Genomic DNA, 26,717 nt, shown 5'->3' on the forward strand with positions numbered 1-26,717 from the left:
AGGTTTACACCAACGCATTATTTGTGTAAACTTTAATCTCCTTACAGTAGAAACAGACACAGTACAAGCCAAAAGTAGTGTAACAATTTTACAGCAAAGCTTACTAGTAAAATGCAAAACTAATCTGTATCAAATTTTTAAAAAATTGTGCACTTTCTCAAACTTAACTTTGTTCAGCACATCGTTTTGATTTATATATAATAAGGCATTAATTCTATAAGAATCATTTACTATATTCCAAAATCGCATGACCTAGGTGTAACACTCTATAGCCTGATACCATTTTTGTTCCTTTGGGTATTTACATATTTAATCTACCTGCTTTGACATATAGCACAGGAGCACTAAGAACAAATACAAGCTTTGCCAATACGTTTCACATTGAAAACATTATATAGAAAAAAAAGCTCAATTGTGCATTGCAATAGCTTGGTTCTGCTGCAGCTATGACTGTAGTTTAAGAATAATTACCCCTTTTGGCATGCTTCCTCACTTCCAGTAGTATTTTGGTCTTTCAAAAATGCAGAACTGAATCTGCTCTCAACCTGCAGGAACTGGAAGAGGACCCCATTTTTACCAGCTACTCAAAATTTGTTTTCCTCCTCCCCCTCCCCAGAACACAGTTCTTAAATTTCTTTGAAAGTTAAATCTTCTATAAATGGCATAATTCAATTCATTCTAGCTACTATGTACAGAAATGGCTCAGGCAATTAAGTTAGTCCACCTTGTCATTAGTCAACAGGAAGTATAATTACTGTAGCTGTAAAGGAGGTATCTAGTGTTCCAGGATAAGTGAGTTTAATTATGGTGAGAGCTTCCTCAATTATATTTACATGACAACTTCAGGCTCAATGTTAAATAGCAAGTCATCATTTCCTCTTCGAACTTCAAGTAGTAGAGGGGATTCATTCATCACGGCCTCTTGCAGGTCACTGGAAGTCATCAAAGGACGCCCATTGACTTTAACAATGATGTCTCCATCTTGGATCCCTCCTCTGCAAAGACAAGAAAAAGGTAGTAAGTATGCATTCTATGCAGAGAAAAAGCACAAAAACTATTCACCACCTCCTTGGCCGACTTAAATTTTTTTTTTTACTTGTTTTAGTTTCCACTGAAAGGAAATTCCACCCTTCTGACTGCAGAAGAATAATCAGTAGTACTTGCTAAATGCAACATCAGTCTTGCATTATTTCATTGAGGATTTTCTTCTAGAACAGCAAAAACACACCAACAGTAAAAGTTGTCTAGCTTTCTCTTTGTCTTCCACAAAACTACAGCAAAGGAGAAATAGAAAAGACTTTTAGCCATGACTGACTCACTCCATCCATTTGCAAGAACACACTTTTATCTCTCCAGTATGTATTTCAAGCATTGGAAATTAAAGCAGTGTCAAAATTTCAAGACTAGCAAATCATACCAACAGAACTACAGGTACATTATTTCTTTGTTGCTGCTCAAAAGGAATCGTTTTATTGTCTTTGCATTTTCTTAAACATTCCTAAAGTAATTTTTAGAATTGTCTTATTTATTTTCCAACTGTTCTGTAAAATAGTTTCTTCCTCTCACATAAAGCAGTCTCAGATAATAGCTCTGACAGTGTCTTATGTGAAAGCCATCCTGTTTCCTGTTTAAACTCAATCCAAGTTTCTATTTCTTAATATTCAACATACTTCTCAAAAACAAAATTTGGTTCATTGTATTTGGGGTGTTCTTTAAATTTGCACACTGCTAGTGTTCCATAATGTCATTTTAAAAGTTCTGATACTGAAATATTCCACTTTTGTAAATGTGAGTAGAATCTTAGCACAAATATTATTTTTTTAACCTAAATGCATAATTTTAAATTGTTTAACTACAAATCAAGACTGGTATGAGGAAGTACTTGAATATAAATAGAAATATTACCTACTAGTATCTATTTAGAGATTTACTTATGGTGAAGAAAATAACATGTTCTACATACCTATGGGAAGGTGAGTTTGGAACAACTTCATGTACATAAATTCCACTTCTGACATCAGGAAAATCAGCATTATTGTGTTTCAATTCTTCCACCAAGCTAAAAGAAGTACAACATTATATAGCATTTGATTCCACTACAAAAGCAGTAGCATTCAAAAAACATTACTTATTCTCAAATTTTTTGTGACCAAAAATGAATGGTTTAACAGTTGTTTGCCCCTTTTTCTTGTGATGTCAATGTAAGGGATTGGAATTTGGATTAAAACAAGTAACACAGGTTTTAAGAGAGTCAAACCTACTTATGTGTGAAAAACATGCTATATTTAATGGTCTCAATACATGTCCTGCAAGAACCTGACTTTTGCTATTTGTAGCAGTAGCACAGAGTGCACTGTGGAAGAGCACAGGGACAGTCACTCTGTCCTAGGTGCTGTACAGAGACAAAAGACATTCGTGCCCCAAAGAATTAATACTGGTAATGGTGCAGAAATTTGCTAATGATTTTGCTTATTTTATTTTGTAAGTCATTCATAATTCGTCTTTATCTAGAACAATATAGCTTTGATAACTTCAGTCAGATAGACTGGAACTGTGAGAGTTTAAGGAAACTTCAACTTCCTCAAGTTTTCTTGGGGAATTATTGGTGCATCCTTTTCTAAAGAAAGATGACAGGAACCAGCTGCAAAATAGAGACTCTAAAAACATCCTCTCATTTCTGAGGAGATGACATCATTTCAGGTCTGTGTACAGTGTGGGTTAAAACCCATTTCTAAAAATAAAGGGTTTTAACCAATGATAGAATACTCTGCTGTCTGTCATGAAAACCTGGGGTCTCTCAGACAGAAAGCAAGCCAAAATGGCTGCACACAGGTTCACTTCATTTGATTTTGTACTGAGCAAGCTAACAATTAAATGACTAAAACAAATCAAGGGAATTAATCTTTTCCTGAAAATAGACCTGGAGACATCTTAACAGTGCTTTATTAAACACCACAAAAGCAGTAAAATCTTATATTGTGTTCACTTCACAATTATGCAGAGAAACATTCTGAATTTCTCTCCATGGGTGGTGGCCTAGTGATGTTAATGCCATTACACTGGTTCATTCCATCCGAGGATCTGACCCTTTGGGGAGGATTACAAGAGTGTGACTCAAACAAAGATGGCTTTACTAAAACCCCAGGTGGAATTTGTCATCTTTAATTTTGTAGTCTACTGCCACATTGGAAACATGCCTACTGCTGGGAAAGAACACAAGCATGAAGATCCCTCATTTGTTATCCTAGAATATATCCAGGTAACAGCAAGACACAAAGCAACATGAGAGAGAAAAGACTGTAAAGAACTGGAGGAGGGTGTCCATATTCTGACTTGGTTAACATGGAGGCATGAAGCTTTAGTTCTGCACTCTAGCAAATACTTTCTTTCCAGTTAACAGTGAGACATCAAATCTCACATCATATGGTCACCACTGGCACTGATAAAACTACTGCCAAATCCTCAGGCAGCTAATCTACCATTAACACTCATGGTCATCTGAAAGCAGCAGCTTGTTTAAATGTCATCTAAAACCTAGTGTAATTCCAGACATCCTCATCAAGAACCAAAACCAGTATTAAGGCTCTTCCTAACTTCCCTCAGCTATCAACTGGACATTATCAGTATTTAGAAAATAACTGACTGATTTTCCAGGTCTCAGAACATGTATTTCACCAATATCATCAAAATGCCTGCAGACTCCACAGAAGCTAACACACACTTCTGGATTCTCTGAGATTTGTAATTACAGCTGAATGAAGTTCTGAACTACTATTGACCACATTTTCTATGCATGATCATATAGATTACCTTTCTGAGATACTTACGCAGGTGTTATTGTCAGCATTCTGATGCCAATGAAACGTTTCTTCCCATCTGAAAATAATATAGAGGATATTTAAGAAATTTAGACAGTGACAAAGATAACTACTTTAATGACCCAAAATACCTGTCAATTAAAACAGGATGTATCAGCTTTTAACAAAACTAAAGATAAATCATACACCTATATACTGAGGTAATTTTTAAATTTTGGTTAGCCTTGGTGTACAAAATCACAACCCCTCTCTCTGCAAGTGAGGGTAAGAGAAGCTCATGTACATTCCATAAGAGTTTTCCTTCAGGAAATTCAGGAAAAATTCTGTGATCTAGTATCACACAACTTCAGTAAATGGAAAATTCCATAACGACCATTTCATCTGAAACTGGTCAAGACAATTTAATCATACAGTGTTCTCATTAAAATGTAGGACTAGGATTTAAAGAAATTAAAATTTCCATCTTTCAGAAAAAGGAGAACAAAAAAACTAACACTGATCCTAATGCATATAGCTTGTTATTTCTATCCCCAAAAAAGACAAGTTTTTAAAAAAACCTACAGACCTTAGCCAGGACTCTACAGAAATTTAAATGGTGAAAATTCACTCCTGTAGGAGCAGCACCACATTTCTGTAGCTGGCTTTTAGTAGTCATGATATTGCACAGCTGTCTTATGAAAATGCAGTTTGATGACTTCCTGAAGAGAGTGCTTCAGTAGTTAGTTATATCCGGTGTGAAACAGTATTTCCCCTTACTTGTTCCAGCATAACTACTTCACAATTTCTTTGAGCTTCTCCATGTTCTCATGTGAGGAACAAGTTTGAAAAGGAGATGTACAGAGTCTCATGGAACTCTTATTCTTTCCAAGAAAAACAGTCCCAAGTAAAGGAATTAGTCCTGAATCTTATGCATGTCCAATATTTCCATTAGTGTCAGTGAAAGCGTCAACTACTAAACACTGGATTTACTACACTCTGAACAATCTTACATCTGTAACTATCATCCCTGCTTCTCCTGAAATGTTCTGGTTTTCCTGTATTTTAAGGTGAAACTAATGAGATCAAAATCAGCTATAGTAAGAGTGTCAGGAAGAAGTCCAATTACTCAAAGTCTCATAAGCTTGGGCATGGACATGAATTAGTGCTCTCATACTGCTTCTCTAGTCTACATGGCATAAATCTAAGTTTTCACTTTTTAAAAATATCCAAACTTGATAACTCTCCCACCTGAAAATCCCCCTGTCCCCGCAGTGTGGACAGTTAAATAATGAAGTTGTCTTCATGAGACACATAGATGACAGACTCTCAGATAACAGTTTCCTTACTGTGCATTAAACAGCTTGCTGCTGGTCATTGCCTCTATGATGCAGAAATATGCAGAAGCACAAAGCATATTCTGCAGGCTGAGTAAGGAATGTTTACATGAGGGAAAAATCAGAAATGAAGGAAGGGACAAAAGAAATTGATCTGGAAGAAACAAAACAGCAAGGAGAAGATTGGGCAAGAATGAAAAACCACAACAGAGATGCTGCTGATCTAAAAGGGAATTATTTCCCCAGTGGCTAATGATACATGTAAAAATAAAGCTTTTGGAAAAAACAATCTGGTAACTACAGACTTATTCACAAATAAAAGTCTCATTCCACCTCATCTTTGGGCAGTTTAGGCTACATTTTCATCCATGTTCATGCACTAAACTCAAAACTCACCTTCTACCCTCTCTCCACAGTGTACTTTGGTACTGCAAATAGAGGTTCATATGATAACAGTAGCAGGCTATTGCATAAAGTAAAACTAACAGCTATGAGCTATGGATTATTTTAGCAGCAGAGTCTAGATTCCCTCCCTTCCCACCCCCAAGCCTTTTCATATGTAAGAATACAGGTAAAGAAACTGCAGGCCTTTTGTTTTGCAAAAGTCTGTTCCATTCACAATCAAATATCTTACACAAAATGCCAAATTTTTCATCTACAATGATCAGATGTAATATAACTGTCCAGTTTGTTAGAGTATCAGCAGACACTGAACAGGCACAATCAACCAGTTGTGATGTTTTATCACCCCAAAGGACAGGTATTTTGATGTCAGGGTTAAGTCGCACTGGCAGAACAGTATGTGGCACCTGGAACTACCATTGTCATCTTACATCTGTTCTGGGAATAAAAAGTCTCAAAACCTGTCATTCTGGCAATCATGAAGCAGAAGAAAAAATAATTAAGAGAACTGGAATAAAGCGAGCTCATAAATCTAAGTGCGTCACCAGGGTGAAATCCCAGCAGTAGTTAAAAGAAGGTTAATATGTTGAAACAGTAAGGTTGAACAAATGTGAAACCATCACAGCTTAAAGCTGGAGCAGAGCACAGCAGAGAAGGTTATTCAAATTACATTTCATTTTTGTAAACACCAGGCCACATTAAACTCTGATTCCAGTCGTACAAAGTCAAGCAAACCGTCCTCGACCATTAGTTTAAACTTAAATCTGTTCTGTGTTAATAGAAAGTCACAAGCAGCTGACCCCAAGTATCTAGAAGCAGTTCACTATTTATGGAGATTTCTGTTCCACAGCAAGGAAAGCATTTTTTTATTGATGCTTGTAACAACAGCGATACAAACCAGACAGATAAACCCAGGCTGAAGGCAAAAGTGTTTATGACTTATAAACTGTGGCAAGAACCGATAAATCCAAATTAAGGAGTCAGATACTCAAACTCTTACCAGCATGAATAACTCTGGCACATGAGTATCCTAACTGCAGTTGATTTCAGTGGGGCCAGGATATCACCAAGAACTCTGAGTGAAGAAATGAATCCTGCACTTTTTATTCAAGCAGCAGGCAAAACTACTTCTCTGCTCACCCCTCTTGCACTCAGATTGTCTTGCAGATTGCATGAGTAGCTCTGAAAGCATTTAAGAAAGATACCCCACTGCCAAAGAGAAACCATGAAAAGAGCTTGAGTCTATAATACTGAATTATGTGCAGTGTACCTTCCATATATATAGCATAGCTGAAGTTAATCAGTAGTCTGAATGTATACTCAGAAAACCCTCATGAGTATTAATAATTATCAGTAATAATCAAATACACAGGTAAGCACACAGTTTCAACACAACTAAAAAAGCATTCTGAGGATGTAAATAAGGGTACATATAAATGACCTGTTAGGTGTGGCCAATGCCGAGTTCCCCTATTTCTCCCTACCCATCTGAAACAAAGTCTATTCACTTTCCTGCTAACATTATATGAGAGACCAGACTGACCTCTTAGGCTGGATTTTCTCTAATATTTTGTCAAATTGCTAACTTACTGTCTTCTGTCCTAGATGATACATGTTCAAACACTTTCTAGTTTTACTGTTCTGCTCAAGTCTAAACTAGGAATAGATAGCAGAGCCAAGGCTGAAAGAAATTCGCTATAGGATACTAAAAGACACTGAAGTTAAATAAATAAATAAATAAGATCAGTCAATGCTTAAGTATATAGATGACTTCCAAAAAAGACAGAATACACAGATGGCTAAATATAGATGGAGAGACTTAACTTCATCTACAAGTTTAGGAATTCCTAACTATAGAAGTAGGTTGACATTACTACTGAAAATGCAAAGTTAGCAAAGGCCTTCAAGACCATTCAACAGATAACTGTCGCTATGCAGTGTGGCAAATCTTTTGTTGAAATACATTACGTATTATTATGTATTGCCCATGCATTAGGTAATATAGAATGTTTAGACAATAATAATCAATGCAAGTAATTCATTCCAATACTATCCTCTCCTTTTTCCTCCCCTCGCAAGTAATTCATTCCAATACTATCCTCTCCTTTTTCCTCCCCTCTCCACTTCTATACTTCAGTAGGTCATATTTGCAGTTATAGAAAATAGATGTGACTTCAAAAATATATGCCTTCTATGTAAAACTGGTAGTTATCTGATCAACTGAAATTTAAAAGACTAGAGTCAAGCTTATTAAACAATATTCTGAGTATTTCCCATATGACAGCGTAAAACTGGAAAGAGTGGTTTCCTAAGGGAATTTTATCATCTTTAGGCAATCCCATGTTTAGAGCAAAATGGTAGTAACCTTAAACTTATTTCTTATGACCTAATTGTACCATAAGGGTGAATCCCACTGAAGCTACTGGAACTAGAGGAACAGAAAACATGATAAAAACATCCCAAAAATTCTGCTTACATAAATTCTTTATGTCAAGAAATAATGCCTATACAACAAACCTGAAAACTATTACTGAAGGGCTAAACAATGCAAACTAAGTCTCAAATCTAGAAAATTTATATCCTAGAAATGATCTTTCTCTATGTATCAAGGGCTTTAAATGACTGTTCTCTTGCCTGCAGCAAAAGGCTAAGAGGTACTTCAGACAAGAGAAAAAAACCCCACAACTTTTTAAACTACCATTTCCCAGGGTATGCCAAGTAATAACAGTTGCACTGATGCTAGGAAGTGAACTTGAATCTTTCATTATTGTTTCTTCTTAGGGTTCCACAGGCAGATCTATCTCTAGGCCCTCCAGCTGGGCTCAGCAGGTTCATAGTTCTCTGGAGGCAAAGGTTCCTGAAGGAGCAAGGTGGCTCACTTCAGTGGTGGCGTCTCTAGCCTTCACTGACTTTCCAGCCCCATTTACCAAGACCCCTGACAGAAGATGAACTTTCAGCACATGCCTCTAGAGCCATGCCTGCAGGGTGAGCCATTGCTCTCCTTTGTTTTGAGATGACTGGTTTGGTTCTGAAGGATAACATCACCAAGGGTACAGACCTGCTTCTTTCAGAAGTCAACATACAGTAAGTAACCTGGATGAATAAATAGGGGTTTTTTTGACTTGTTGGCTGAAACAAAATTAAGTCAGCTACTTTGAAATGTACTTTTCAGTACATAATTAATAACTTTTTTCATCACACAGACCCCCCACACCCCCCTCCAATCAACAAGTGAAAACAACCTATGGGGAATTCAGCAAAACACAGAAGAGACCCATCACATGGTCTCAAATATATGAGCAGATGCATAACTTAAAAACCTCTGACTGAGGAAGTTTCTGAAGTAACACTATCTGAGAGAACACTAAGAGGACAATGGTGTAGAGAAACAACCCTGACATGAGAGGCCGGATGAACTCAGAAGACAAGATTAATATCAAAAAGATTCAAGAGAAGCAGCAGCCAACAGTCATGATAGTAGATGAGCAGGGTGGGGACAGATAAATTGGCAAGCAAAAGAGAAAGGAAGGTTTGGCCTGGATGAAGCATTACTAGATACGTTTTGGCTGTGCAGCACGCAGTATGAGACCTTGTACAGCGTGACAGATACGAGGCAGGCACATAAAAAAAGTCCAGAGTACTGCAGTTTTCAGTTGCTGGTATATTTAGGTTTATATGCTCTTTGGTGCAGAGGCCTTTCTTTTTTTCTGCCTCTCCCCTCCTTCCCCATGTATTCCTTCTGGAATTAGCACACAGCTCTCTCACCAGGATCTGAGAGTCTATCACAATATCTCATTATATAGTACTGACTTAGATGACCACAGATAAAGATTATCCACAACAGTGCACACACTACATTTCACCTGTGAACAAGTGTTTTAAAAAGTTTTTACCTTATTCTCCATAGTACACCTTAATCTCATTTTTGCTTGGACAGTATATGAAAGAGGAAGGTAAGACTCCTTGAACCAGTCACCATCTGTTCTCAAGATTACTTGAGACTGTAATGACTCATCTGTGTCCTCACTATCCTCAGAGGCTCTTTTTCAGATTTATACAGATACTGTCTACTCTTCAGGGGTTTGAGTAATAAAACATCTCTCCCACTTCTGTGAAGCTGTTTTCTATTTCCAGGTCTACGGTGTTCTACAATATAATAATGCTGCTTCTTTTAGCAGTTAAGATCCCAGACCTGTGTCTTTTGGCACTTCACCAACAGATCACGATAATAATTGAAAGATGTCACTGTTTCTTGCAGACCTTACCTTTACTTTGTTTGTCATGGGACTCTGTGAGAAACTGAGTGATGCGGTCTGAAGGAATAGCAAAAGAAATTCCAGCTGTGACCTTCAAGGTGTTAATACCAATCACTTCACCATCCTGTTGAGAGACAGCACCCAATTAATTTGCTCCTAAGTGACTGGGTTCAGCTCACTGCCTAGCATTTCATGTTAAAAGCTGGTATAAGAAATTTTAGAGTGTTGTAATTGCTCAAGAAATAAACATTACTTGTAAGGGAGGATCTGGGCTCTGATTCACAACCCCTTCTGCATTCAACTGTGATGCCAAAGAGATTACAGTACAGTTTGTTCATCCACAGTCCATCCTACCACTCAGCAAAAGATTCCCTCCACTGAGCTGGCAGTAGAGTCACTACTACCACTACAGCTACAATTCACCAACCTGCAAAATCAGTGCTAGTTTAAAGCAATCTATTTTAAAATCGGTTGTGCAAATTAACCAGGTCCCATCTTTGCCATGCATCCCAGGTTTCATAGTGTGAACAAGCATAACTGCTCCTACCAGAGCCCATTTTCCTCATTTCTGTGTAAAGCTTCCTCTGCTCTGTGGGGAAATGTTCTATGCTGTATGAACTGAGACTTAATGTGCAGTTTGTATTAGCTTCAGAGTATCTGCCTAGCACTTGAATGACTAGAAACTGGTATGACCTATGAATCTTTAAAAAAAATTCTCCCATTTCTTTCAAACTAGCTCTTGAAACAAAACAAAAACCAAGTCACTTGGACTTACCAGATTAACTAGAGGTCCTCCAGAGTTGCCGTACTGTAAAAATGACATAAGGGAACAATAAATTGGTGCTTCACTGTAAGAAACACAATATTTATTTCAAACAGTATTTTCTTTATAAGTAAATAAAAGAGAGCAGGTCATTTCTTAGGCACAGTAAGGACACAATACTGATTACAGAAGATTACAGTAGGTCTTACCCTATCACTTCATACCTCCTATGATATTTTTTTCTTTTCAGAGACAGGCTTTAAGTTAGGAGTGGCAACTTAACACTCAAAATAGTTAGACCCTAAGTTTAAGAAGAATTATTAAATAATTAAAATAAGTATTTAGATTCTTCTACCGTCAGAAGAAGGTTTTGAAATAATTAATTGCTAACTGAAGTTGTAGTTCAGTGAGGTGCCCATGCAGTTCTTCAGTAGTTTTATTTGTCACTTTGGTTTGTAACATTGTCATTCTCTTATTCTCCACTGGAGAACACAGTGCTTTACATGAGGTAAATCCTACTACATAAGGATTGATTTAGCAACCACAGACATGTAGCCCTCTCTAGAGAGGATATATAGCAGCTCTGAGCAGTCCAAAGTTGCCTAATACTTAATGGCCTTCAAAGGAAACATTCAACAGGACTACAGGAAATGAAAGTTGGAGAAGTTTTTTGTCCATCCTCATGCTGGCTCAACAAGTTTGTTTTTGAGCAAGGCCAGAGTTTTCGAGTAGGTCTACTGCACAGCCAAGAGCAGCAACTTACCACTCAAAAGAAACAAAAGCTGAGTGATGCATGACAGCAATATGAGCCATATAAACTATTTACACTTAGATAGCACTGGGCAAACCTTATAGATTCTCAGAAGAATAAAACAGACATTAAAAGTTTTTAAAATAGCTTTGAAGTTCAAGTTTAAACAAAGGGATCTGTTTCTTACATTCTATCTTTTCAGGGATCAGAGGCTACACACTTTATTTTTATGTCTGACTAACACAAAGGAACCAAGATAATGATTTTTCAGCCTTCCTTAGCATATGATCTTTCATTCACTTGTCCTTTGCTTGAAGGATGTGAGAATGGACAACCTTCAGCCCATGCAGTATAGATCCATTTAGGAATGTATGGCCCTGTTTTCTCCTGCCCCATGTTCCTGCTGTCCTAGCATTTCTCAGAATGCAGCTGCATGCACATTCCTGCAGGAAACTCTTGGCTGAGCCACAGGAATGCTCTGACTAGACCAGCTCTCAAACTCCTCCCATTCTCAAGAGAAAACTAGTGCATTAGCTAAGCACAAAGCATCCCTATGCCTGTGACTATCTTCATATTTTGTGGTCTCTGATGGCAAAGTAACTCAAATATATTGTCATTCTCCTTACCTCCTCTACTATCACTATTCCATTTGGTCTAGCACTATCTGACACACTAACAACCTTGTTTATACTTCCTTATTAGCTTCTGAGGGCAGTGAATGCCTAAGTATATACAAGGAAGCAGTCTGATCCTGAGGAATGCATATAGGCGTGAAGTCAAGAATCCCATGTTCTAATTCTGTCTCTGCCACCAATTCAACATATGCTCCCAAGTAACCAATTTTCCCTAAGTTTTCCTATTCTTCTTAGGCAACTGAAGAGAGTAATTCCAATTAAATGTCTTAAGAGGTTCAGCTCCTGGATCATACAGAAGCTTTTTCAAAAAGTTCACTTTTTTTAAATGACATTATCTTAGCACCAGAAGTAATTACCCTCTTTTTCCCCCCATACAATTTCTCTCGACAGATCTGTGACAATGAACATTAGTGAAGTGCTTTGTGTGTAAAACTCTTACGCATTATGACTTGTTATGTGAAATTTGACATCAAGGTCCAGCAAAGAAATTTTGGAAATATTTTCCCTTCAATGTTAAAGTTTAAGCTGTAAAATTTCAGGCCACTTTCTACCTCGGATATGCCTGTAGTGCTCTTTTTAGAATCAGTACAAGTTAGATACACACCCAAGGACTTTACTTAAGCTCTCTGGATCCCTCCAAGCTGCTCTGAAGGACATTACTTTCATGTGTTTCTATGTAACATGCAGTGCTAGGACCCTTAACTCCAAACTGTATCTCAAACTTTATGTTATTTTACATCTAAATTCTTACTTGGAGTATGTGATGTGCAAAAGAAAAACAAGAACAACAACACACACCCCACACACCCCCCCCAGACCTCTCCTTAGGCTCTTACCTGGGTGTCCTGTCATTAAATTGAAGCAGATACTGTCAACTTGACTACTCCATTTGGTTCTAATGCATGGAGATGATTTGGCTCTATTCTACAGCTTGCTTGGACAGATCAGCTGATCAAGCAGAGACAAATGTATTGATTTACTGTTGGTATGTACAACCATCTGTTACTGTACGAGATCTACGCAATTAGAAGGGTCTTCACAGATAATCTCAAAGACAGTAGTTTTATTTATCATACCTCTCACAACACTAAGGCCTGAATGCAACTTGCAGACGCTGCATAATCTTTTGTAAAAAGAAGAGCCTATCACTGATTTTAAACAAAGCTGCTTTTATTTAGTGGATTCACCTTTCAGAGCACAAACTTCTCTGCTGAACAGGTGGGGATTTCAAAGTCCCAGGACTGTGAAGCTCAGGTCCTCACATTCCCAGTACTTACATTGATTATAGCGTCTGTCTGAATGTAATCCATATCTGAGTCCCGCAGGCCAAGTTCTTTGCCATCTCGCTGAGCAGTGCTGACAATGCCGGTTGTCACAGTGTTCTGTAAGGCAAATGGACTTCCAATCGCCACCACAAATTCTCCTGGCCTCAGATCAGCAGAATGTCCCAGTAACAATACTGGTAGTCTTTTCTTAAATAAACACAGAAAGAAAGATATAAGCATTAGTTTATATCTGAAAATAACCTGATTTGAAAGATCAAAAACTAGCAAGAAGTTAGGAACATATACTTTCCACTACATTAATGGAAGAGCCACTCATATACCCAAAACTTATGCCAGGTAAAATTAGGAGACTGTATGGTGTTACTGCTTTAAACTGTCTTCAGAAACAAGACTGCTAGCAGTAGTACCTTGCAATTTCATCCAGACAACAGAGCCATCAAGATTCTGAAACAAGATTTCCCTGTTTTCCAGCAGATTGTTCCCTGCAGCTCCTAGAAACAGCATACAAAGCAGCTGTTGACCAGCCTGCTGCTCTCCCTATCCTATGTATCACCTTGCCATCTATGTACTGGCACAAAACTAGAAGGATTAACCAAAATAGCATGGGTCTTCAGGTAAAGATAGCAGAATATGGCCACATATTAGCTAAGCTGCATTTTTTCCCCTTTTTTTAGCAGTTCCTAGCACAGAAGACAAAGTAATTTAATTCCAAGATATGAAAAATCTCCAGGCGTGTATTACAGTACATTGTTTTCCCCGGATATATTTCCAAGGAATCCCTAAACATATATTCCAGTCAACCACTCCAAACTAAATGAAACTTAAATAGGGTTCTCAATTAATTCATCTGCTTATGCCACTCACCTTTGGGTGAATCTTTATTGTTGCAATGTCAGATTTCTTGTCAATGTCTTTGATAGTTGCTTCATAGGTATCTCCATTCTGTAGCTGTACTTTCAATTGTTGTCTCCCTGATATAGCATTGGTGCTTGATACCACGTGGGCATTGGTGACAATTAAACCAGAATCAGACATAATAAACCCAGATCCACTGGAAAGTGGGACATTTCGACCAAAGAGAGGGTGCCTGTACACAAAGCAAGTAATTATAACTCAATAAGAGAAGCATAACTTGAGAAGATTACCTTGGAAATCATTTACCACCTTTCACCCTGATAAATAGCAAAACATTTGGTGACCAATGTTACAACCCTTACAAAAATTAAACTTAAAAAAACGACAAAGGAAGAACCCTTTGCTGAACATTGCAACTGCTTTTAGTCAGCCAGGGAGATAGGAACTGAGGTTTTCAGACAGCATGCAGGGTCCTTTTCCTTTGGTTTCCAAGTCTATTTTTAGAGGCTTCCTTGCAAAGAGGCTAGGTGACAAAAACAGAAGGAGGAGGAGTCCATCTGATGCCACCAGTAGCTGCTTCTATACCTGAAGAAAACAATGACAGGAAATAGTAGGGCCGACAAATGGACTGGTCCTCTAATGGGAAAAAGGGAAGAAGGAACCTTGGAGCTGGACAGAGGAGTAAAGAAGAGGTGACGTCTCAAGGAGTCATGAAGTCCAAGTGTGGACTGGCAGGAAAAAGCATGTCTGGAAACTGAAAAGAATTGGGATGTGAAAGAAAATAAAGAACACTACCAATACATAAGACTCGGTAGAAAACAACATTTAATGCAATATAGACAGTAAAAGACTTCATAAACTGTTTAAAGTACTATGACTTTTCTCTATGAACAACTGCTGTAATGACAATAGATTTGTTAGGGAAACAGAGAGTGCCTGGGCAGTAGATGAGAAAAGGTCCATCTTTCTCCGAGATGTGGTCCTTATTAGGAAATTGTTGGAAAGTTCTGGGCTATTCAGCAGTAAAGAATTGGAGCCAATCCCAGACAAAAGACAGTATCACAATTAGCACCCAGCAAGCTGCTGGACAAACATTTACTTATAGGGAAAGAACAAACAACCTTAACTACATATGCAAAGACCTTAAACATCTTCAACTGCAACATTCTCTCAGAAGATCGATCACTGTGCATAAAGCTATGTCTTAGAAAACCTGACCATCTCGATTTTGCATATTAAAAAAGCCTGTAAATTCCTCCAAGAAATGTTTAAACCTATGCAAAATGAGAGTACTTCAAGCAGAAAGGTATTCAGGTAATGGAGTACATGTAATATTTGCAGTGATTTGTTCTGACAGCAGGTTGGATTGAGCACTCAATGTTAAACCTGCCTCCCAGGTTGTTTTGAGCATTCAGTGTTAAACTTGGCACCTTAGCTCCAGCTTCAGTACACTGAATATTGGTATGTGTTGGTCAGCAAATTTAGTACTTTTTTTTCTATCAGAAATCATTTCTGTGTTTAGATAGGTTACATCTGGCCAACATGCTACTTCTTAATGTTCTCCCTGCCAAAATAAAATCACCTCTCAATGAAAACAGAGTGCAACAAGGAGCTATATTTTTCCAGGTTACCTTCTGGACTTTTTTTTTTTTTAACTTGGATAATAAGCACAATACAAGCAACACATTTTAATGAAGGCTGAGGAGACCTCAAAAAATGAGATAGACATTTTATGGCAGACAATATGCATTGTAAAGAACTGTAAAGACCATAAGCCTGATAAAATAGATCTACTGAACAGAAACAAAACACAGAAATAGGTGGTTCTCTGGATAAATGAGTCTGCTGTAATGTTTCTGAGTATTTTGTGAATTTCAAGAATTCAAACTGAAAGTTACTGCACTGGAAAAGTCCTTGTAGACCCTTGTTAAACAATGCAATTGAAACACAAAGAATTGGAAGCATTACCTGAGGAAAAGTTCAATGTGTACAACTGCAGGTGCAATCTTTTCCACCACATCTGCTATGAAGTTGAATTTGTATCTTGGGCTGCTGGACTGTAGGTGACCTATACTAGCAGAAAGAATTGGATATGTTAATAAGACAATACTCTTTTATACCAAGTAGGTGAGATAAATATGCTTTGAATTGGTCTGTTTCTCCTACTGGGATAGTTTCCAAACAGATATTGGAAAAGGAATCAAAGTCATTAAGATTGTTCAAAACTCATCCAGCATTTTGCTTGATCCATAGAAAATTAAACATCATCACTTGGCTATAAATTCTTTGTCTTTCTTGGAAGTCTACAAGCCTTGTCTGGAGTATTTTTCTTGGGACAACTACTAATTATCATCCAAAATGCACAGGGTCATAGGGTAAGTCATGCTGGAAGGAACCTCAGGATGTCTAGTTCAACCTCCTGCTCAAAGCTTGGTTACCTACAAAGGCAGACCAAGTTGCTCAAAGGCTCTGTCCAGCTGGGACTTGCAAATCTCCAAGGATGGAGACTCCAGAAACTTTGTTGGAAACTTCTCCCACTGCTTCACTGTCCTCCATGAGATAAAAATTCTTCTTATATTTAGTCTGAACCTCCCTTGTTAAGACTTGTGTTTCAACTTACACCCATTGTGTCTTATCCTCCCACTATGCACCACTGAAGAGCCTGGCTCCATTTTCCTGATAACTTCCTCATAAGTACAGGAAGGCCACTGTTAGGTCTGCCTGAATCTTCCTCTTCTCCAGGCTGTGAAGAAGCCCAGCTCCCTCAGCTTCTTCTAACAGGAGGTACATCTAGTCCTGACCCCAACGCCACCCCCATCCTCACGACCTTCTCCTGAACTCACTCCTGTTTGTCAATGCCTTTCTTGTATGGAGAGGTCTACAACTAGATGCCGTATTCTAGATGTGGCCTAACAAGTACTGATTAATACAGCTGCAGCATTTGGGAACCACATTTAGAACCCAAGTTAGGTTCTTCTGAAGTAGACACATTGGAAACCTGCTGTAAATTATAACCTTTGCACCTAAAAAAGTTTTGCAAATTCACTTTTAAGCTGTCACAAGCAACTGGGCATAGCAATAGATTAGTAAATGATAAGTGCTCTGATAAAAGCCAGTGCAGTACTACATTAAACAGCAGTATGCATAGCATTTGTGAATACTGAATATAATTCTGTGGAATTAAGATCTTAGAGAGGGAAAAAAGTCCACAGCATCCTTGTTTCTAATGTCACAACACCCTGGATTCTAACACTGCAACATCACAAATACTGCTTGTGCTAGAATGCCGTACTTTCTGCAATCCATAATACATGGGAACATATCACCACGTATGTTAAACGTACGCTAGGGGACATAACACCACACTCAAATAGCAATCTTTCATGTTCACAGCTTCGAAATTAACTATGGGATCTAGGGAAGGGAATAAATTAATTGTAATCAGATACAGCAATAACATTTTTGGCTTTATTCAAATCTGATGCAATAGCACATAGTTTATCCCAGGGATGTAATTCTTTTTCTGCCATTTAGTCAGGAGAGAGAGGCTCTAATTTCTGATTTGTAAACAATGTCAACTCTTCAGAAGCGATGCTTCACACCATCGTGGTTTGCTCTAAGTTCAACTCGTGCTGAAGGATGAACTAACTCCACAGCAGCTCTTGCGTACCAAGTCAACACCTGATCTTAAGGGTTCTACATTTGCCTATTTCTAGATCACATAACATAGTAACAAGTCCAGATACAGATTCTGACTTTTGAAAGGACACTCTTTTCTTTCATCAGCTGCCCTTCACCCAAGTCTTTAAAAGGAAAGTAGGCAGGAGGCATCCCACAAAAAGATACACAGAAAAGAAAGAAGAGGGAAGTTTAAGAGATGTCTTATGCATTTTGGTATTCTGTATAGTTCTTAATTCAAAGATCATTTTCACCGATCCTTATCTACAGGTTTTTTTACTGATCATTAAACATTGTAACTTGTATATTACTTGGGATGAATATAAAGATTACAGCACAATGAAGTCTAACCTATTTACAAAAACGATGTCTCTATTCTATTCTTTGAATAAATTCATAAGATAGTGGGTGACAGAACTAGTTGTTATATTTCTTACAGTCTCTCAGAAAGCTTTCACAATAAAGTGTTAAAGGACCTACGAAGTCAGAAAGTGCGAGATTACATTACATTACCACAGTATCCAAAAGACCTGAAGCAAAGTCAGAAACTTATGGAATGGACCCAATTCTAGTTGGTACCAAGGAAAGAAAGTATTGAAGAAGCCAGACCAAGACAATTAGGCATTTCTCCATAGAAGTCCATGAGTTCTTTTTCCTGTTACTGGGCATGGGGTTCACTTCTGAGGGGAAAGAAACCATGCTTACATTTAGCAAGCTAGATTTATATGATACAGTATAAACAGAAGGAACAACTTGGCAGGACTAGATTAAGTCTATTATTTTTATGTACATTCTCACACACACTGAAAAATCTCTCTAATCAATTGAACATGCTTGTTTCAGCACTTAGTTTAAAAGAGACACTGCAAACAAGAATCACAGAGGACAGTCAAATGTAAGCACAATATGCTGTTATTTATTTTGCTTACTGGGACACTGAAGATTTATCTTACCTTCAGTTCACAAGCAGCTTGCCTGATTATGCAAGTATATCCTTTGAAGTCTACTAACATGACTTTGAACGCTTGCATACACAGCAGTGTTCACTGACAGAATACAACATTATTATCACATTCATCTTAATAGAAATGACGACACATCTACGAAAAACAGTTGGCTAGCTCCTCAGCTGATGAACTAGAATAGACTTGGGGGGAAAAAAGCACAGTGAATGCAGGCTTTCAGTTGGTGTAAATGAACATAGCTCTGTGTGAGCCAGGGCAACTAAACCCCTTTGCAGCTGCTGAGTGCTGAACTGTTCTGCCCATGACAAACTGTCACAGCATTGCACATGGGCAAAAGCAGAGCAGGATGCCTGCCAAGGAACTCAGTTTTGCACCACTCCTGACTAGCCACCAGGGAAACATCATGGGTGGCAGTGGCTTTCCAGGTAAAATTTGGGGTAGGCAGAAAGAAGTCTGAAAGAGGTATTGGATGAATGCAAACATGGAAAGAGCTGAAGAAAATAAAATGCAGCGACACAGAGCAGAGACTGTAAAACTGAAGCTAACCTTGTCTTCTTTCCATACCATAGTGAAAGCATTTCTCAGGCTGAGCAGGAGTCTAGAACCTCTCTGCTGGGGTCAGAAGACAAGAATACTCAAGCCTGAAGGCAAATCCAAATCTGCACTATATATTAAAGGGAAATCCAAAACAAAGGAGGATCAATAACAGACATGCAAACTTTTTAAGAAAGGTGTAGCTGAAGATCTACTGGCCTGATTAGAGATGAGCTGTTCTTCCGTTCTCTGATGGAGACTAAACACTGGTGAAAACTGACTTACAAAGTTGAGAGGTCTTCATCGAAACTGATCTATTGGAATAATTTTCTCCAAGCTGGGTGTGATAAAAACCTTTAAACACATTATATGACATGCCAGGAGCTCAAACTGTGGACTTGGAAGATGTAAACTAACATTTACTTGCACACATATAGCCCTATTCAAGGGAACTGAAATGTTGTTTAATATTAATAACGTTTTAGTGCATAACTATTAAACTATTGGTTTTCATCAGAAGTTCTCAATATACTTTAAAAGGGAGGAACTGCAGCCTGGGAAGCTGAAGAAGGAAGCAACATCCAACACTGTAGAAGGTGTGTAAGGTCTTACACAAGAAGTTGTATAAAGTTGCCCTGAAAAGAAGTGTTATAACTGTAGTAGTAGAGTCAGGGCTTTATGTCAGACATTCAATCTATCCTTTAATTTGCATTAGTTGGTAGACACTAGTTACTGCTACTGTTCTTACTAAAACAGTAAGAAACACACACCCCACACCCCCCCCACCTCCATACTCTTGCTGTTTGGCAGTTTCATGCAGCTCTCAGACCTCTGCTGGACTGTGAATGTAAAAGCTCTGAGTTTACAGCAGCTTTGTGTATTTTGACCTGTTGACCTAGTGAGATTTGCCACATATTTTTTCAAAGATCACTCAATAACATCATTATTTTCCATGTTATTACTGCATGCTCAAAATCATCTCACACTAACCAAAGCTAATTTATCTTGGCAAAAAGCCATAATTTAATCCAATTAACTATCCGTTGCATAACCAAGATATCAAAGGTGTTTCAACCAGGTTGTACTTGAAGCAAAAACAAATTTACACTGTATGAGTCTTTCGCGGTCCACACATTTCTTAATCAAAATAACTAGATTTTCCCAGTCTGCTCCATAGCCACACATCAACCAGATTTTCAGCAGATCCGAACTCCCATCCTATCATTTCAATTAAGTGATTAGATTTTCAGAAGCTATCCAGCTCCTTTCACACACTCAAAATCCAGATTTGGATGTAAGTACATGAACTGGAGCTAAAGATGTTCAGCCTATTTTGTAAGATACGATCTTACATTTCCAGTTCTATGGGCTCCAAATACACTGCATTTACATGGCTAAAGTGCCTGTCAAGTAGGAGAATCCTTATTATCAGATTAAGACTTTGCCTGCATAGTAATGTTATCTACAGGCTATGAGTTAATTTAATAGTGTTTTATTTGCTTTTTGGTAGAGACAACAGACCCACCCCAATCTCATTAACACTGCCATAAATCAGGAACAACTCCAACAAATTTGTAGAGTTAACCTAGCATGCAGAGAACTGGAAAAAATTTCAGCAGAAATAAATCATCATAATCCCACTGAAGACAAGCTAGACCAATTTACATTTGCAAAAGACTGAAAGTTTCTGAATATCTGCCAACTTACTCCCTGTAGAATTAAATCAAATTACCTTCAATGGCTTCTTAAAGACAATACATTGTATTAAAATCCACAATTTTATATTCATTAAGATTTTGTGAGCCTGGGAAACTCATTCTTTCAAGGCTGTTCCCCCATCTCCCTTTTAAAACCAGCTTTAGAAAAGATCTGTATGTTCAGCAAAATTATTATGACTAAGGGAGGACTGCAACCTGGCAGATCTGATCACCAGGGATAAACACTGTCCCTACTGTGCTTTCATGGAAAGAAATGAAAGACAAATAAAAGATTATAATGTCTCTGCTTAAAAAACAGAAACATCTGCTGGAATATATAGGTTCATGGGCAGCTTTTCCAATGAATTCAGCATTAAGATCAAGTTGCATAGCTGTGCACTGACCATAAAGCCTTGGTGAGTTTAATGCCACATTATGGTTCAGGCAACTTGTTTATACAATGGATGTCTACCGTGCAGAGATGAAAACAATTTGGTGAACCAACACCAAAGTGGCTTTCTTGTGCAGTGCAGCAATCACAATGGTCAGATGGAGACAGACTGGCATAAGCCAGCACAGGCATCTCACTGCCTTGCTGACTTCAGATGCTCAGAGATGCAATAACACCTCTTTCCTGTTAGCTATCCTATACAAAGCAGTGAGGTGTTAATGCTTTGTATTACGTATATATATACACCAAACACTGTACAATATCCATCCTCACCTGCGGGAACTCAAACAAACTCAGACATAAGGAAAACAACAAGTAAAGGAATGTGACTAGAATTTGCTTTTCTATCCAGCACCTTGCTGTGCATTTCCCTAAATACAGCTGAAGGCAGCTGTAAGGCTTTGACGACAATACCACTAGGAGACTTCGGTAGTTCTTACTGGGCCAATCTCTCAGAAAAGCAAGTAATGATATGCTCAGTTGTTCCTCTGCAGGTTCAAGGTTACATACAGGAACACTCCAAACACCCCCATGTAGAACTGCATGCAATGACTCTGCTCATGCATTAACAAGATTTCAAGCATTTCATTTAGGGAACTGCACTTTTAGACCCATATCTTGCAGAGATTTGACTGACATGGGTGAGGCGTTACATCATGACCACTTTCTGAGAGTGACTTCAGTTAAACAACACAGAGGACAGACATTCTCATGCAGAACCCTGCAAAGGATCAGTGTCAAAGCCAATGAACTTGTTTTCTGGAACTTCTTTCCTCAAAGGTTTTCGAATCAAACTTTTAGTTTTCCTTGCTGCACTGGCAAGACAGCACCCATATTTTTCAAAAACATTTTTTTTTTTTTTCACTTTCACATCCTAGGTGAGAAAATTCAAATCTTTTGACATCTGAACTGTCTTCACAGAAGCCATTAGCAAAATAACATTGCAGGGAATTATTAACCGTACTAAGAAATCTGTACAGAGAGATCACAAACAGCACTTTGTGGAAGAAAAAGTCTGACATAAAATGGCCATAGATTACAGATGACCATGTGAATCCTTTAACTGATGAGTGTGACACTTTAATAGATTGATATGTGGCATTTTTAAAATTTAAATTTGCTGCAGTGAGAAGCAGGGCTCTGTAAGAACAGGTCTTTGATTAGGGGTCATCTTCTGTAAATGTTTATGCCATTATTTAGTCACTAGCCTGTAATAGCTTGCCTTTCTCACAGTAGGCAACAGAAGGCAGGAAAAAGCTAGCTGCTTCAGAAGATTCTCATATATTAAGGTATCTAGTGTTGAAGAGGAAAAAAATAGTATCTGTAGCATATAGATTCAATCTGCCTAGGAGTTCTGCCAACTGTTCCTATCAGTATCTCAGAGAAGTCCAGGGGTCTGCTGAGACACGTAAGGCTAACTGTATGAGTAATATTTTTCAGGCCATAGGCGTATTGAAGAATATCCATGAACGAGTTCCAGTACCTCCACGCAGTACACACCCCCTTTAGTACACTGTATCTAGAACTTGTAATTTGGCATGCTGGTCTTCAACCTAATCCAGGACTTCGACAAGTAAAAACATATTGTAAATTCTGTCACTTATGGAATTACCACTCAGTTATCCTCAGCACCTGTTTCCTTCCTCCCTCCCTGCATACTTTTCTGTCCTTTACTACTCCTTTTTCATGCATCCTTGTTCACCAGAATTCTGTCACTAGGAAACCACAGCTAAATTTTCTCAGCCTATCTTGGTTTATCACAGCCAGAACCTAACTTAGCAGTGACATAAGCAACTGGAAATGGACAGAAGCAGACATTTCAAAAGCTGCTCCTCAGGGTCACTGCACATTCTGAAAATGGCCTAAATCATGCTGTGTAAGGTTGCTGTTATCTGAGATTGTTTTAATATATGTATGGTTAAGTAGAACTGAATTTACTTCATAACTGACTTAGCCCTTCAAACTCTGAGTCATCTGAGGCCAGATTTCTTTCAAGAACAGGGAAAAGAGAGAAACTCGACAGTAATTTTAAACTGTTGACTTTCTTCTAAACCTCTCATTACAGCCATTGAATGTTATTGTTTAAAAAAAAAATTTAAAAATACTATAATTGAGTTCTATTCCTGGCTCAACCACCAACTCAGTCTGACCTTGGGCAAGACACTTGGTTTCTTTGAGCTTCAGTTTGTGCAGCTGTAGAATTGAATTAAAAAAAAAAATTAAAACTTAACAGAGAACCAGATGCTTCATCTAAGCTGAGGCTTTCTGGGAAAAAAAATAAAACCAAAATAAAATGAACACTAAAATAGTTGCCTGAAAAAAAAAAAAAATGTTACTTCCACCTCATGGCTACATATCTCCAAACTCCTAAGCCTGTTAACAGTAGATTCAGGAGGATTCCTTAAAGAAAATGTCATATGTACCAAACCCCAAGTACTCAGTAGGCCCTTAGATGCAGCCTATAGCTCACTCATTTTGGTTAAACATTCTGATTATTTCATGTGGATCAGATCCAACCAATATTAGGAGTACTAAAGCTAACGGATGCTGATGTGAAAAGGAACAGGCAAACAGCAGTTTATGACTACAAAATACTGGAGAGACTGATCATTGCAGCTCCAGGCTGGCATCTGGAGCAATTCTTGTCTCTTACAAGATACTCCTAAAGGAACTCCAGAAATATAATTTGACCTCCTCCCTCTACACCACAGTTTGCCTTCTCTCAAGAGCAGGATATATGAAAGATCCCATATTCACAGAAAGGCTACTACTGTAGCCCTTTTCTCTCTAATCCCTCCCAGTAATCTTTGCAAGTTCACTATCTGTGAATAAACAGGACAGTCAGTGGTTCACTTGACATAATGGAAACACTAATGGATGATTTAAAGCTCCGCTATGCATATGGCTTTGCTTTCCAGGAACACGTAAGAGAAAGGTAGCAGAAGCAAACCCTTAAAATAACTTATCAGTAAGTACGTGATATTAGCAGCATTAACACTTCCATAAAGTGACCCATTTTAATACTACAAAAGATTACTAACTGAAGTGATCATTAAACTTTCTGAAGTTAAACCATTCAGCTTGAAGGTGCCACAGCATATCACAATATCCAAGCAAAGGCCTCAGTATGTTACTGCAAACAGAAGATCATTCAGTATCTTAAGTGTCAAAATTTTAAACCGTAAAGGAGGTTTGCAGGCATTTTCTCTCACTTTAGACTCTACAAGACTACGAAATTTCCTGTGAAAAGAAAACAGGCATAAGACTATGTTTTAGGTGGTTTATATACTACTTGGTGCTTTTTCTGCCTGTTCGAGGTGCATGGCTTTAAGAGGCTTTTTCTGCCTAGAGATGCCTGTCAGATGAATCCAATTAACCTCCCAGATACCACCAGGGAAGGCCAGAGCATGAGGGTTCCCTGATCCCCGCTTTGCTTGTGCGGGCCATGGTGCAATGCGTCTGCAACGCAACCTGCACGGGTGATGCCACCAAAACACTTCAGCAGTGAGTGCTGACATTACGAAACGAAGGCAGCCTTGGCAGGATGACAGCAAGCTTGCCCTGCCAGTGTAGCCTGCCTCGAGAAGAGGCGACGGCTGAGGGTGTAACCACTGCCCCACCTCGACAGCCCAGTGCCTCCACCGAGCTCACTTCCATACTGAGTGCATGGGCCTCCCGCTCACGGGAGTGCTGTGGCAGTGATGTGCACAACAACGCCAAGGTGTCCATGGCCATGCTACCGAGGGGAAACCTCTGCAAACCTCAGCTGACTCCTCTAGCCCAGACTGAGGACTAACGAGGGGTATTTCTGTGCTCAGAAAGGCCCCCAGCACCACTTCCCCACACCAAAGCCATCCCGAGCCGCAGGGTAAGGTGCCTTGGCCTCGACACCTCTTACAGTCACCGGGGCCACCCAGGTCTTCCCAGGCCACTGAAAATCACGGCTCCCCTCAGCACACCCCGCGCCGTCCCCCGCCCCAGGAGGCCGTCCCGGCACGGGGAGGCCCCGCCATGCTCCTACCCGATTCACAGGCTCCCTTCTGGACCTGGGCGACGGCGGGCAGGCCGTGCTGCAGCGCCTTGCGGCTCACCGCCTTCAGCTGGCAGATGTTGTCGTAGGTCCGGCCGTCGCTGCCGCACACCTGGGCGCTGAGCTTGCACTGGCAGACCCCCTTGGCGAAGCGCTTGCCCATGGGGTAGCGGCAGTCGAGGCTGTCCCCGCAGGGCGGGTCCTCCTTGCGGCCGCAGGAGTCCCCCTCGCCCGCGGCGCAGATGAGGCAGCAGTTGCAGCGGTCGGGGACGTAGCCGCTGGGGCAGCTGGGGCTGGGGCACTTGGAGACATCGCAGCGGGTCGGGCACTTGGCTCGGGCCGCCGAGAGCTCCGCGGCGCCTGGGCTGCAGCTGAGGGAGAGCAGGAGCGACAGGCTCAGCAGGGACCCCCGCATCCTCGGCGGGCTGCTGGCGGGGAGAGCGGCGGAGAAGGGGTGCGAGCCCTCCCGGCCCGGGAGGAGGAGGGGGAGAGGGGGAGCGTGCGGTCGCCGTGCAGCGAGGGAAGGGAAAGTCGGGCTTTATGCACACACGGGCGGGAAAGTCCCTTCTCCCCCGAGCGGGGCTTCTGCAGGCGGAGCGGGAAGGAGCAGCAGCTGGAAGGAAGGAGCCTGGAGCACAGAGCCGCGGAGTCCGGGCCAGCTCAGTCCGTCCGAGGCGCGGCAGCTCAGCGGCTCCCGGGACTAGCTCGCAGGGCTGAGGCGCCGAGCCATGGCCGAGCTGCCGCGCAAGGTGAGCGCCGTCCCCCGGCGGCGGCGGGAAGCAGTGCGGGCGGCGCCGGGCAGCGCGGCAGGGTTATATGTGGGACGTGCCCGCCGCCGCCTCCAGCAGCAGCAGCGGCGGCGGGAGCTCCGCGGCGGCAGCGGCGGCCAGGCCCCACCCCGGGCGGGGAGGGCCGGCTCCCCGCGGGCGGGCCGCAGGCCGCGGAGGGCCGGGCCGGGCTGCGCGGGCTCCCTGCGGCGGGGATTGCGGAGGGGCCCACTCCCCTTAGCCGGCGCGGTGCGGGACAGATGCCGCCGCCTGCTGGTACATCGCCACCCCGAGGGGGGAAAGGCCCGGTGTGAGCCCGGCTGCGGCGATCCACTGGACGCCAGCAGCTGTGGGTGTGCGGCGTGGGCTATAAAGTACAAATATGTATGTGTAAGAGAACGTATGTGAAGAGGGCAGCTGCGATCTCAGTGATGAGTGGGGCAGAACGCTAGCAGCCGATTTGTCTTCCCTCATGCTCGTCTTTAATGTTGTCAGCATTAATAAGGACATTTGTCA

General features: G+C 40.3%; 1 protein-coding gene across 3 annotated transcripts; it reads right to left on the bottom strand.

Annotated features, from left to right (window-relative positions):
- On the bottom strand, window positions 1-26,317 carry HTRA3 (HtrA serine peptidase 3). 3 transcript variants are annotated; one of them, XM_074904454.1, is made up of 10 exons: window positions 25,426-26,317; window positions 16,048-16,147; window positions 14,089-14,311; window positions 13,216-13,410; window positions 10,565-10,597; window positions 9,794-9,913; window positions 8,748-8,751; window positions 3,828-3,876; window positions 1,964-2,059; window positions 1-995 (listed from the first exon to the last, which is right to left on the bottom strand). In XM_074904454.1, exons 1-10 carry the CDS (start codon window positions 25,847-25,849, stop codon window positions 830-832), a joined length of 1,410 nt encoding a protein of 469 aa, XP_074760555.1. In that variant the 5' UTR covers window positions 25,850-26,317; the 3' UTR covers window positions 1-829. The 3 variants fall into 3 exon arrangements, with proteins under 3 accessions (XP_074760555.1, XP_074760554.1, XP_074760553.1); XM_074904453.1 differs by lacking the exon at window positions 8,748-8,751 and having other exon boundaries at window positions 9,790-9,913; XM_074904452.1 differs by lacking the exon at window positions 8,748-8,751 and having other exon boundaries at window positions 9,799-9,913; window positions 25,426-26,316.
- Window positions 26,318-26,717: the final 400 nt, after the last annotated feature.

This window comes from Athene noctua, chromosome 4, assembly GCF_965140245.1.
Source record: "Athene noctua chromosome 4, bAthNoc1.hap1.1, whole genome shotgun sequence".
NCBI classification, from domain to species: Eukaryota; Metazoa; Chordata; class Aves; order Strigiformes; family Strigidae; genus Athene; species Athene noctua.